The sequence below is a fragment of the Setaria viridis genome, chromosome 5 (genome assembly GCF_005286985.2).
Source record: "Setaria viridis chromosome 5, Setaria_viridis_v4.0, whole genome shotgun sequence".
Classification (NCBI taxonomy): Eukaryota; Viridiplantae; Streptophyta; class Magnoliopsida; order Poales; family Poaceae; genus Setaria; species Setaria viridis.
The window spans coordinates 34,229,850-34,241,408 of NC_048267.2; the positions used below are offsets into that span (position 1 = coordinate 34,229,850).

The following is an 11,559-nucleotide window of genomic DNA, read 5'->3' on the forward strand; positions in this document are numbered from 1 at the left end:
CATTACATAAGACGAATCTATTAAGCCTAATTAGTTCATGATTTGACAATGTGTTGCTACAGTAAACATTTGCTAATGATGGATTAATTAGGTTTAATTAGGCTTAATAGATTCGTCTCGCCGTTTAGATTTGTCTTATGTAATGGGTTTTGTAAATAGTCTACGTTTAATACTCCTAATTAGTATCTAAATATTCGATGTGATACGTGCTAAAAATAAGTCAGTGGAAGAAAATGTCCCCTTAATTACCGGAACAATACAACTAAAGTTTTTTTTTCTGGGATACTTTTCTTAGAGCTAGGTTTTACTTAAGGATATATTACATCTATTTTCCGGTCTTGAGTTTACATTTCAAGTTATTATAATACGAAACCTCTGTGCAAACAGACACAATTAACTACTATTCGTTCTGCAGATCAATCATCTAATAGTGTCAGTGGGCGTTTGGTTGGGAGTAATTGGGGTGAGGGAAAGTGAGTTTATAAATAAGATCTTAGAATCCTCTTATTTGTTTGGTGGGATGGAAAAGGGAAGCCAACTCCTAGTGATCTCTTCTCAAGGGAATGGATGACAATTGGATTATACTTTTATAAGTTTTAGATGATTTAAGATACAGTACTTTCTCATGACAAAATCCACACACCAAGTAGAGGGTATGAATTCCCCCTTAAACTCCCCTCCTAGTCCCCTCCACGAACCAAACAAAGAATTGAGACTAATATACATCCAGTTCATATTTTTTGTTGAGATATATATATATATATATATATATATATATATATATATATATATATATATATATATATATGCAAAAACTAATCGGATAAGCTTGAGTCAGTCTGAAAAGACCCACGGCCCGGGTAGCCCGGGTAGGTGATGTTGAAAAGACCCACGGCCCGGGTAGCCCGGGTAGGTGATGTGCCTTGGAAAATGACTGCCACACGACATGAAGAAATCATTGAAATTGGGAGTCCGATAGTAGGATCCACACAAGCACAATAATCGTACAGTTGCTATCTTGCAGAAAACAGTGAGACCTGAACATAGTGTCGCACTAAAAATATCAGTGTCTAATCGAAAATTTGGTTAATTCGCAGATCGGCCACCGCCTGTGGCAAGATGATTATTGTGGAACAGATACTTTAGAACAGCAGCTGTCAATCTGACATACAACTACCTATAAGGTGCACACGTGGAAAACCAAAGTAAATACTGCATCATTGTTCAGCGAGCTGTCATCTGCGAGCCTGTGAGCAACATGACAAAGACTGGAAGACGTGTGCTCGTGTTTGATTGGAAGCAGTGCCGATTTGCCGAAGGACGGGACTCATCCGTTCCAGTCCAGGTTCCACGCACGGCACAGAGAAGAGAGCTGGAGACACCACCGTTAGGATGTGGGCCTACAAGAAGCCCAGTAATCCGTGTTGCGGTGCGGAGCCCAAAGATAAATGGATCCATCCTGGAGGAGAGAGCTCCAGGCAGGCATGGGCTAAGCTGCGGGACAACCACGGACTGATTTTGAATGCTACGGGCCGGCGCGGCAATTACACGCACTTCTCTAAGTGGGCCTATTATATTTCTTCCTTTTGATTTCTTCTCCTCTATAGGACTAGGTCAAATTTCGATCCACAAGTAAAAAGAAACATCCAATTTGGACAGTAAAAATGTTTAAATACTTATAAAAAAAATTTGGGAATTGAAAAAATATCTCGTCTCGTACTAGTAATATAATAAATATACGAGACAATAATCTATTATTTACTAAGAGGATCAGCGATGCAATATCTACTCACTAAAACGAGACACTGGAACGTACCTTTCCAAAAAAAATAAGACACGAACGTAGCTTCTACAAAAGGCTAACATCGTGTCTTGTTCGTTCTACCAATCTTTTTCCCCTCAAAACGTTTTTTTCTTTGTTCCTTCGTCTGGTAATTGGGTCCTCTGCTTTGGCTTTATCCTTAGGATAAAAGACTAACTTCTCTTGATAGAAAAGTAAGCAATGCTACAATGCTAGAGCCCTAGAGCAATGAATTTGTATTACAAGGATTTGTTCGAAATTGAATGAAACTTTGAAAAATTTTAAGTTCTACTTTCTCCGTTCTAAATTATGAATCTTTTTATTTTTTAAATTAATAGATATTATTATGTATTTAGATATATATTTTATCTAAATGTATAGTAAAATCTATAGATAAAAAATCAAAACGATCCAGGATGTGGGGAGTACCTTGATAAGATTGGTCAAAATCGCAGCTAAACTCTATTCCAGGTTCCCCGTTGCCCTGTTGCACTCGTACCCGACTCGGAATGGAAACCTCCGATATTTCTCAGCAAGAGAAGTCAGGCAGTCAGCGTAGCCCTTCCCCCGCCGCAAGAATAAACGGGAGAGGGAAAAAACCCAGACCCCTCTTCCTCTCCCTCCTCCCGTCCGGCGGCGCGGCGACGCGGCGAATTCCGTCGAACACAACATGTCCGCGCTCGCCTCCGCCGCCCGCTCGAGGCGCCGGCTCATCCCCTACCTCCACCGCCTCCTCCACTCCGGCCCCGCCGCCGCCGCCTCCCCGTCCCCCTCCACCAGCCGCTTCCTCCGCCACTCATCGCCGGTGCCCCGCACCCCCGACCACTCCCCCTACCTCCGCTTCCCGGACGTGCGCGTATCCACGCTCCCCTCGGGCCTCCGCGTCGTCACGCAGGCGTTCCCAGCCGCCACCCGGATGGCCTCCGTCGGCGTCTGGGTCGACGCGGGGAGCCGCTTCGAGCTCCCGGGGACCAACGGCACCGCGCACTTCCTCGAGCACATGGCCTTCAAGGGCACTGGTCGCCGGCCCAACGCGCAGGCGCTCGAGGTGGAGATCGAGGACATGGGTGCTCGCCTCAACGCGTACACCTCCCGCGAACAGACCACCTTCTTCGCCGACGTGCAGGCGCGCCACGTGCCGGTCGCGCTCGACGTCCTCAGCGATATCCTGCAGCACCCGCGCTTCCCGGAGAAGGCCATCCAGCGCGAGCGCGGCGTCATCCTCCGTGAGATGGAGGAGGTGAGCTTGTTCCACCTATTTGCTGTGCTGTGCCTTTCTTGCCCTACACCTCGATTCCTCCCTTTACCAAAAGGGGCAAGCTCTAGTGATGCTTAGCGATATTCTCGTCCCAATTGCTAATTGGACATTTGACCATTGTCGTAAGAGTAAAGGTGAAAACTTGAGATGCTTGATTGGTTTTTGAACTAAAAGTGGAGGCCACATTCTTTTACTGCACATTGGGCAGGGATGGTGCTGTATAAAATTTGGGTACTGATCGATACTAATTTGGCCTTGCAATTGGTATCTGCTGTACCACTTCAAGCTGCATCTGATGGCTTTAGGTTCCCTTACTCTGAACATGGATTTATACTATACATGTGGAAGGTGCCGCCTGTGGGCTGTGTAGATCTATAATGTTCTGACTGTTAGTTTTGCCTGTAAGGTAGAACACTTTTAGTGGTGTAACGCAATGATGAGCTTTAGCACTAATGGTATAGGTGCTGTTCTGGGCGATATCCAGATAATCTTTGTGTTATGGCAGTATGTATGAAAACCAAAATTTTTAAATATGTCTCATTGCTGGTTTCCCTTGTAGCGTCAGCCTTTCCATGATTATAATGGTGAAGGATGCTTGTTGTGGTTGATTGCTCTTGCTACAAAGGTAGAACATTTATTGCCAAATGTGGATGCCTGATGCTTGTTTATGGATAAACAGGTACAAGGTATGATGGAAGAGGTGATATTTGATCACTTGCATGCAGCAGCATTCCAAGGCCATCCATTAGGGGACACAATATTAGGTCCAGAAGAAAACATTAGATCAATCTCAAAGAAAGATTTGGAGCAGTATATCTCAACTCATTATACCTGTCCTAGAATGGTATTTCTATCTCACAAATCTGAAAGTTTGTAGAAATTGGTTATCTTGAGAAAATTAATTAACTTGTAAATTTTTTATTCTGCTGGCTGGTTTAGGTTGTATCTGCCGCAGGAAGTGTCAGTCATGATGAGGTTGTTGATCGAGTGAAAGATTTATTTACAGAATTCTCCACTGATCCTACTACTGCTGATCAGCTTGTCGAAGCAATCCCAGCTATTTTTACCGGGTCCGAGGTCTGGCTTCAGTTCACTTCACACAGAATCGTATTTTAACAATTTGCTAGGCCATTTCAAATGATCTTTGATTTAGTTTTTTCACTCAACTGATTTTTAGCTTTTGTAGGTTCGTGTGGAAAATGAGGAGATGCCTCTAGCACATGTTGCAATTGCTTTCAAGGGTAGTTCATGGACTGACCCTAAATCCATTCCCCTTATGGTGATCCAAAGCATATTGGGATCCTGGAACAGGAGTGTTGGGGTTGGGAACTGCTCAGGGTATGAAATCTCCTTTGATAGTGTACATTTTGATTGTCAGCAATTTGCTTTCTTTAGTGTATGAGTTCCAAATTTGTTGCTTCAATCTGATGTTACTTATTGAAACTGCAAGGTCTTCTTTAGCTCGTGGTATCAGCAACGGTAACTTAGCTGAGAGCCTGATGGCGTTCAACACTAATTATCGGGACATAGGAATATTTGGCGTTTATGCTATTGCTCCGGTAATGTTAATTATTCAGCCGTCTTGGTTTGTTCTGATTCAAGCATACAATCTCCTATCTTCTCCTTTTATCTTACATCAGATGGATCTATAAACTACTCATAGACAATCACTTGTATTTGCACTACACAGAGTTGCTTCGAAGTTAGTAGTGATCATTCAGCTATACAACAACTGAACAAATAATATGGATTGGATGGAAATATTGCTTGTTACAATGTTCTCTTACAATTTGCAAATTTGTATTACAGCCTGATACCCTGCATGACTTGTCACGGTTAATAATGGCGGAGCTTAGAAGACTTGCATTCCATGTGTCCGAAGAGGAGGTTGCTCGTGCCCGTAATCAGGTAGATGGTTCTGTCCTCAGCTTCCTACATTGTGTACATTTCAGCTGTTAATATCTTGCTTTAGTAATTGATGTTTGTTGAAGGCAAAAGTGCATGGGTGGCACTTTGGTCAATAGCTAGTAGAGAAAAGAGGTGATTTTCAGAATGTGGGCTATTAGGAGCCTGCATGGGCTCCTAATGATACACTGGTATGGTGAAACTAAATACCAATAAGTATATACATTTATATTTCAGAGATATACGAATAACTATAGATTAAATCGCAAGTGTAAATATCTGAACAAAAACTATTCAATATGCCCTTTTCATTTGTCTCATCTGAACTCTACTAGAGGAAGGTATTCATCCCTAGATTGCATCAAAATTCAGTTGATCGGACCTAAATTGTGTAAAAAATAAGCCCCCAATCACATTAAAATCAGCCCCCAATCATGTGTTCAGCAATCACCACCAGTCTCCATGGGCCAGGGCTGCTGTGTGAGCTCCTCTAAATGTGGGCTATTAGGAGCCTGCATGGGCTCAAGGCAGTTTCAGGTTTTGCTGTCACCCAGCAGCGGTGCAAGTTCCTGGTGGTGGCGTGGGCTCCAGATGGCAGCACACCTGCTAGGTAGTACCAGCAGGTGGCAGCACAGTGCAGCGTCACAGGTGAGGGGTGAGGAAGGGAGCGATAACCTGTGTGGCTGTGTGTTCTGCTTGCTGGGCCTGCCATATCCTGCTGCATTGCTGAGTACTGTCTAGATAACCAATACTCCCTGATACCATATTCCCGTATCTGATATGGGGACGTCATGGTTCCTCATGTATGGTGATCCAGTTATACAAGATCTAGTAAGCACATGTTCTCCTTTTTTGATGTGTTACTGACCTATGTGGTCTTCGTGAATCATGACAGTGGGTATGTTCTCTTCTAGGAAAAAATGCTACATGTTCAAAAAGAGAACGTTCCCTTCCATTAAATTACACTGGCAGTTTTTGCATAATGATCCCTATGATATTGGGTTAATTGTTGCATTAAGTATGGTGTATCCTCGTGACATGTTCACATATATGCTCCCCTAAATTTTAGTGAAGTGTAAACCATTTTTTACCTCATGCATACATCAACCTGCAACTTGGTAGAGCTGGTTTTCATTAGTGGAACCTGATAAATATTTGAGAACTAACATTATGTCTTATGACAGCTGAAATCATCTCTATTACTTCATGTTGATGGATCCACAGCAGTTTCTGAGAATAATGGTCGCCAGGTATTCTATATTAAGCAATCACCGTAGAAGCTATTTCTCTGGGTACTGATTAATAAGCATTGTCTTCAACTGCTCATGCAGATGCTAACTTATGGGCGAGTAATGCCATTCCTAGAACTTTTTGCACGCATAGATGCTGTTGACTGTGCTACAATAATGGAAACCGCCAAGGAGCACATAATTGATAAGGTAAATCTCCAAAGTTAGTGGCCATGCTACTATAGAGTAATACAGTATTTTTTTAAGTATTTGAGCTATCTGAGGCTTCGTGAAATGACATGACTGTTTCGGCAATTTCCAGGATATTGCTCTGGCTGCTGTGGGACCAATCTCGAATTTGCCAGAGCTTAGTTGGTTTCGCTCAGAGACATGTTCTGATGATGAATTTACTCGAAGAATATTCTTTGGGAACGCACAAAATAATTGAAGCTGCGGTTCTGTGAACTGTGATAGTGTTGTTGTACCACTAGCTAGGTCATTCCAAGAAATTACCAATTGATAGATAGCATCAGGCATTTCAGTTATTTGTTAGATATTCTCTTCTTTTTTGTGCTTGTACTACACTTCGTTGATGCTAAATGTGGAAATAACTTTCTTTTTTGTTGTGCTCTCTACCGATGAATTCGCTGGGTCCACGATTTATTTGTGAATCGTGTCTGGGATGAAGCATCTTGAAATGATAATACTGGCAAGAGAGTGACAATGAACCTACTCTTTACAGAAAATGCCTGAAGTTCGTATTTTTACCGTTTTCCCTCTCTATTTCACTTATATTTCTTTGCTGTGCAAACCTCGTCGACGGTTTTTTAGGCTTAGGGAGTCTACTTCAGTTACTTGTCTTACCTATTGGTGTGAGGTCAGGAATTTGGAGTCTGCATCACACAACCTTCAGCATAAATTGATTTTTTATGGAGACAGACGAGTATCATGCCATTGCATCAGAGTTTGGCGAAGAGTAGAAAATCACCTAGTCACCTAACGAGACCTGAGCACAATGTCCTAATAAGTAATGCGGACGTTTTGACTCCTGTAGATTCCAATTAGCATTCTATTTGCAATTGCGATCCTACGCTGTATCTGTATGGATCTCTCTAAAACAGAACACAGCGTCTGCAATTCTGTGTGCACTATGCAGTATTGGCATTTGATGGCTGTTGCGGTGAGTCACAGATGAGGCAGCCCAGGGAGCCAGCCAAAGGGCAGTGCAGCCAGTGTGGAACGACACAACCAGCACCCAGCAGTTCACCGGAGGCCAAGAGGGATGGAAATGGAGACACGGCCGGAGGAAAAAGGCCGCATGAGAACAAACGCCCGTTTTCCTTTTCCATTGAATCCACAGGTCAGAGACGCAGCGCTACGGCTTTGTTCTGTTGTTTTATTTACCCGGCCAGACTGAGTGACTGACTGATGCTCAGGCTCAGATATGCAGGAACCTGAAATATGCATCAGTGAGCGACTCAGCGACAAGTGGTGAATCCTGAACGCAAATCACCATGACAGTTCATGCAAATGCAGAGTGCACCAGCCCGGCGCTGCCAGAATTTCCCTTGGGTTTGGGGTCCTCCGACGGTGTGCAAATGGGCTCACGCCGGCCGCACGCGTTCCCGCGGAGGCGCCACGCCCCGCGCGCTCCTCCCGCGCACGCCCATTAATCCCTCACGCACCTGGCCGGTGCACCATCAACTCCCCCTCCCGCTGCTGCCCTTACTGCTACATACGCCTACGCGCCGTCCGCCGAGGCCGAGCCGCTCCCCCGCTCCACGCGCCCGCGATTCTTGCACTGCCCTCTTGCTCTCCGGCTCAAGCATTGCAACAAATTTGCAATGGCGGCGTCGCGCGTGCTCCTCTTGATGTTGGCGCTCGCCGCGGGCTGCGACTCCGGCTCCACCCCTGCCCCGAGCCCCGACGCCGCCGCGCTGCTCGCGTTCAAGTCGGTGTGCTCGGACCGCGCCGCGGCGCTCGCCTCCTGGGCGGAGTCCTCCGACCCCTGCGCCGGCAAGTGGCGCGGCGTCACGTGCCAGCGGCCGTCGCCGATGCCGTCGCCATCCTCCTCCACGCTCCGCGTTCGCCGCGTCGTCCTCGAGGGCCTGCAGCTCGGCGGGCACGCCGCGGCGCTGGAGCTGCTCGCGGACCTCCCCGTGCTCTCGTCCCTCAGCCTCAAGAACAACACCTTCACGGGCGCGCTCCACGGCGTCGACTTCTCCCGCCTGGCGCCGCACCTCAAGCTCCTCTACCTCTCCGGTAACGGCTTCTCGGGTCGGTTCCCCGACTCCGTCCTGCGTCTTCGCCACCTGCGCCGCCTCGATCTCTCGGGCAACCGGCTCGCGGGAACGATCCCGCCGGAGATCGGCGGCCGCCTCCGTGCTCTCCTGACGCTGAACCTCGCGCACAATTCGTTCGTCGGCCCCGTGCCAGTCTCGCTGGAAGAAATGGCCATGCTCGCCGAGCTCAACGTCTCCGGCAACCACCTCGAGGGGCGGATCCCCGGCCGCCTCGCCGCTGCCTTCCCTTCGTCGTCGTTCGCGGGCAATCCCGGCCTCTGTGGCGCGCCGCTGGCGCAACGATGCAGTGGACCACAGCAGATCGTGTACAGCAACGGCAGCGGCGAGGCGTCGGACGATGGATCGAGGGCGGCGAGGGGGAAGAGCCATGACCGGTGGATGGTCGTGATGATCATGTCAGCGGTGGGCGCGGCGGTCGCGTCGCTGGTCGCGGCGGCACTGTGCGCCGTGCTTCTGCTGAAGAACAGGAAACCGACTACGAGAAGGCCGCGACGCGCCGTCTCGGCGTCCGCCAACTCGGTGGTGGCACGGGAGGAGACGGTGCGCTTCGACGGGTGCTGCGTGGAGTTCGACGTGGCCACGCTCATGCAGGGCGCCGCTGAGATGCTCGGGAAAGGCGCCACGGCGACGACGTACCGCGTGGTCATGAGAGGAAGCAACGACGCGAGCGACGACGGCGTCGACGAGGCCCAGGGCGAGGTGGTGGTGGTGAAGAGGATGAGGAGGAGGGAGGGCGCGTCCCGCGAGGACGAGAGGCGGCGGAGGGAGCTGGCGAGGGAGATGGGCACGTGGCGGCACGCCAACATCGTCGGCCTGCGCGCGTTCTACGCGTCCGCCGAGGAGCTGCTCCTCGTCTTCGATTACATCCCCAACGGCAGCCTCCACAGCCTCCTGCACGGTGAGCAGCTAAATTTTGAGTCACATTATTTGTAAATGAAATTCGGGCGTGTCACCTGTGCACAAAATTTGGTCTCTTTTTGTACAGAGAACCGAGGACCCGCAAGAGTTCCTCTGGACTGGCAGACCCGGCTGAAGCTGGCGCAGGACGCGGCGCACGGGCTGGCCTACCTCCACGGCGTGTCCGGCGGCAACCTCTCCCATCGGCACCTCACCTCCTCGAACATCCTCGTCGACGGCAGCGGCAACGCCCGCGTCTCCGACTTCGCGCTCCTCCAGCTGCTGGCTCCGGCGCCGGCGGGGGAGCTCCAGCAGAAGCAGGACGTGCACGGCTTCGGCGTCATCCTGCTGGAGATCCTGACGGGGCGGCGGCAGCCGTCGCCCGAGGACGGCGGCGGCGCGCAGGACCTGCCGCGGTGGGCTCGGGCGGTGGTGCGGGAGGAGTGGACGTCGGAGGTGTTCGACGTGGAGCTGCTGCGGGGCAAGGGCGCCGAGGACGAGATGGTGGCGCTCCTGCAGGTGGCGCTGCTCTGCGTCGCGGAGGAGCCCAGGGAGCGGCCGAGGATGGCGGTGGTGGCCAAGATGATCGAGGACATCAGGGACAGGGGGAGCAAGCGGAGCAACAAGTACTCGGCGTCCCCGTCGCAGGCGGGGCACTCGTACGAGTCGTCTCCCTGCGTGTCCGAGGACACCACAAGGTCCACCCCTGCGTCAAGCTCCTGACTCATCAGTCGCCTGTGGTGTTGGTGTAGTAGCGTAGCAGTAGCATCGTTGCCCTCGAACTCGACAAGGATGACGCGAGGGGAAAAAAAAGGAACGTTGTAAAATCAGAGTAGCGACGAACAACCTGAAAGGCAGTTTGCACCAAACAGGTGGTGTACTGCTACTGTCGAATTTAAGATTTTAGACCTCCCATTAGCTGATGAAGTCTGCTACGTTGACATGGCACTGTCGGGGCCACTTGCCTTTCGTTTCCTTGGAACTGTATACGTTTACAAATGCAGCATAGCACCCAGCAAGAGACCGAGGCAGATTGAGCAGGTCGACAAACCAGAAAGTTACGTACCCTCAAGACATCGTTGATCAAGGAAGACCAGAATTGAACTTTCGGCACCGTCGCAAGCGATTCCATTCGATGCTTCTGCGCCGATTTGGTTTCATCAGATGATTGGGTAGAACGTGGAATCTTGGTGGTTGGCAACTTGGCATGAGCGGAGCAGCATCACAGCCTCAGACCTCAGCCGTGCGCTTGGCCTGCGGCAGCACTGGGTTGCTTTCCTGACCCAGCGTGTGGAGGCCGCAGCCCGTAGTGCCTGCCGAGCACGTCCTCGATTTCCACTTCTTCGAAGCAGCGTACGCGGGCCAGGCCGTGCAAACTCTAACAACACAGACAAAACGTTTCTCAGCGCATGCATCCGGCCCAGTGGGATGCCAGCCTACCTTCGGCTTTTTTTTTTCCCTCAGAGGGGGCCAAGGCGCACTAGTAGGCCGGGACTACAGAGAAGAAAGAATGCTCCTCAACACCAACAACAATATGCATTAAAAAAAACACCAACAACAATACAGTTATACAGCATCACGGCGCGCCAATCGCGTTCCAGTGTCAAACTGAAAAACGTGCACGTACCTGCCGGCACCCGGTGGAGCCGCCGTGCAAAGGGGCTTTTTTGGTAACAGTTTTTAGCCTGAACACCACCTTGACGGCATGATACGTAAGTTTGTGACTGTAGCGAGGAGAGTACACGAAAATTATCTATGCATCACCAAGCTGTTGAAAAGAGTCGGCAATGTTACACTTACACGGGCAAGGCGTTCGCTGTAGCGACCTGGTACGGGTACGAATTGAATCCACACTGCTTGTTGCCTTGCTAGGTATGGCCTAAATTTTGGCCTATGTGGCTATGTCTAGCGGTCTGACCAAGCTTATGGATTAGTTGCTGGGTTGAATGCACCAATGAACCGTGGAGTGCTATATATAGATGTACGTAACCACGTCAAAATCATGATGAAAGTTGTTAATACTAAAGTCGGAACTCAGAAGGGAGCGGATGGACGCTGTTTGGTGCTCCCTTCGTTTCAAACTGTAGGTCGTTTTGATTTTTCTAGATTCATAGATGAGATATACGCTATATTTAGGTGCATACAAAGTATGCATTTAGATATACA

At 49.2% G+C, this 11,559-nt stretch overlaps 2 protein-coding genes and 1 long non-coding RNA gene across 4 annotated transcripts; 2 read left to right on the forward strand and 1 right to left on the reverse strand.

Annotated features, from left to right (window-relative positions):
• The first annotated feature begins 2,358 nt into the window (after window positions 1-2,358).
• On the forward strand, window positions 2,359-6,814 carry LOC117857248 (probable mitochondrial-processing peptidase subunit beta, mitochondrial). The gene is made up of 9 exons (XM_034739825.2): window positions 2,359-3,041; window positions 3,739-3,903; window positions 3,999-4,136; window positions 4,246-4,397; window positions 4,510-4,618; window positions 4,869-4,967; window positions 6,149-6,214; window positions 6,296-6,403; window positions 6,516-6,814. The coding sequence occupies exons 1-9, from the start codon at window positions 2,472-2,474 to the stop codon at window positions 6,639-6,641; spliced, it is 1,533 nt and encodes a 510-aa protein (XP_034595716.1). The 5' UTR covers window positions 2,359-2,471; the 3' UTR covers window positions 6,642-6,814.
• A 1,115-nt stretch (window positions 6,815-7,929) lies between these two features.
• LOC117857247 (probable leucine-rich repeat receptor-like protein kinase At1g68400) lies at window positions 7,930-10,341 on the forward strand. Its single transcript, XM_034739823.2, has 2 exons — window positions 7,930-9,394; window positions 9,482-10,341. The coding sequence occupies exons 1-2, from the start codon at window positions 8,038-8,040 to the stop codon at window positions 10,114-10,116; spliced, it is 1,992 nt and encodes a 663-aa protein (XP_034595714.1). The 5' UTR covers window positions 7,930-8,037; the 3' UTR covers window positions 10,117-10,341.
• A 1-nt stretch (window position 10,342) lies between these two features.
• LOC117857249 (uncharacterized) lies at window positions 10,343-11,332 on the reverse strand. 2 transcript variants are annotated; one of them, XR_011898185.1, is made up of 3 exons: window positions 11,194-11,332; window positions 11,021-11,078; window positions 10,343-10,887 (listed from the first exon to the last, which is right to left on the reverse strand). It is a non-coding gene; the product is annotated as an uncharacterized lncRNA (long non-coding RNA). The 2 variants fall into 2 exon arrangements; XR_011898186.1 differs by having other exon boundaries at window positions 11,021-11,117.
• Window positions 11,333-11,559: the final 227 nt, after the last annotated feature.

What these genes read in the sequence shown, in the direction of transcription:
- LOC117857247 (XM_034739823.2), top strand. Translation starts at nt 8,038, where the DNA reads ATGGCGGCGTCGCGCGTGCTCCTCTTGATGTTGGCGCTCGCCGCGGGC. An exon ending in CCTCCACAGCCTCCTGCACG is followed by an intron (nt 9,395 to 9,481) that starts GTGAGCAGCTAA and finishes CTTTTTGTACAG; the next exon opens with AGAACCGAGGACCCGCAAGA.
- LOC117857248 (XM_034739825.2), top strand. Translation starts at nt 2,472, where the DNA reads ATGTCCGCGCTCGCCTCCGCCGCCCGCTCGAGGCGCCGGCTCATCCCC. An exon ending in CTATTTTTACCGGGTCCGAG is followed by an intron (nt 4,137 to 4,245) that starts GTCTGGCTTCAG and finishes TAGCTTTTGTAG; the next exon opens with GTTCGTGTGGAAAATGAGGA. An exon ending in GGGGTTGGGAACTGCTCAGG is followed by an intron (nt 4,398 to 4,509) that starts GTATGAAATCTC and finishes TGAAACTGCAAG; the next exon opens with GTCTTCTTTAGCTCGTGGTA.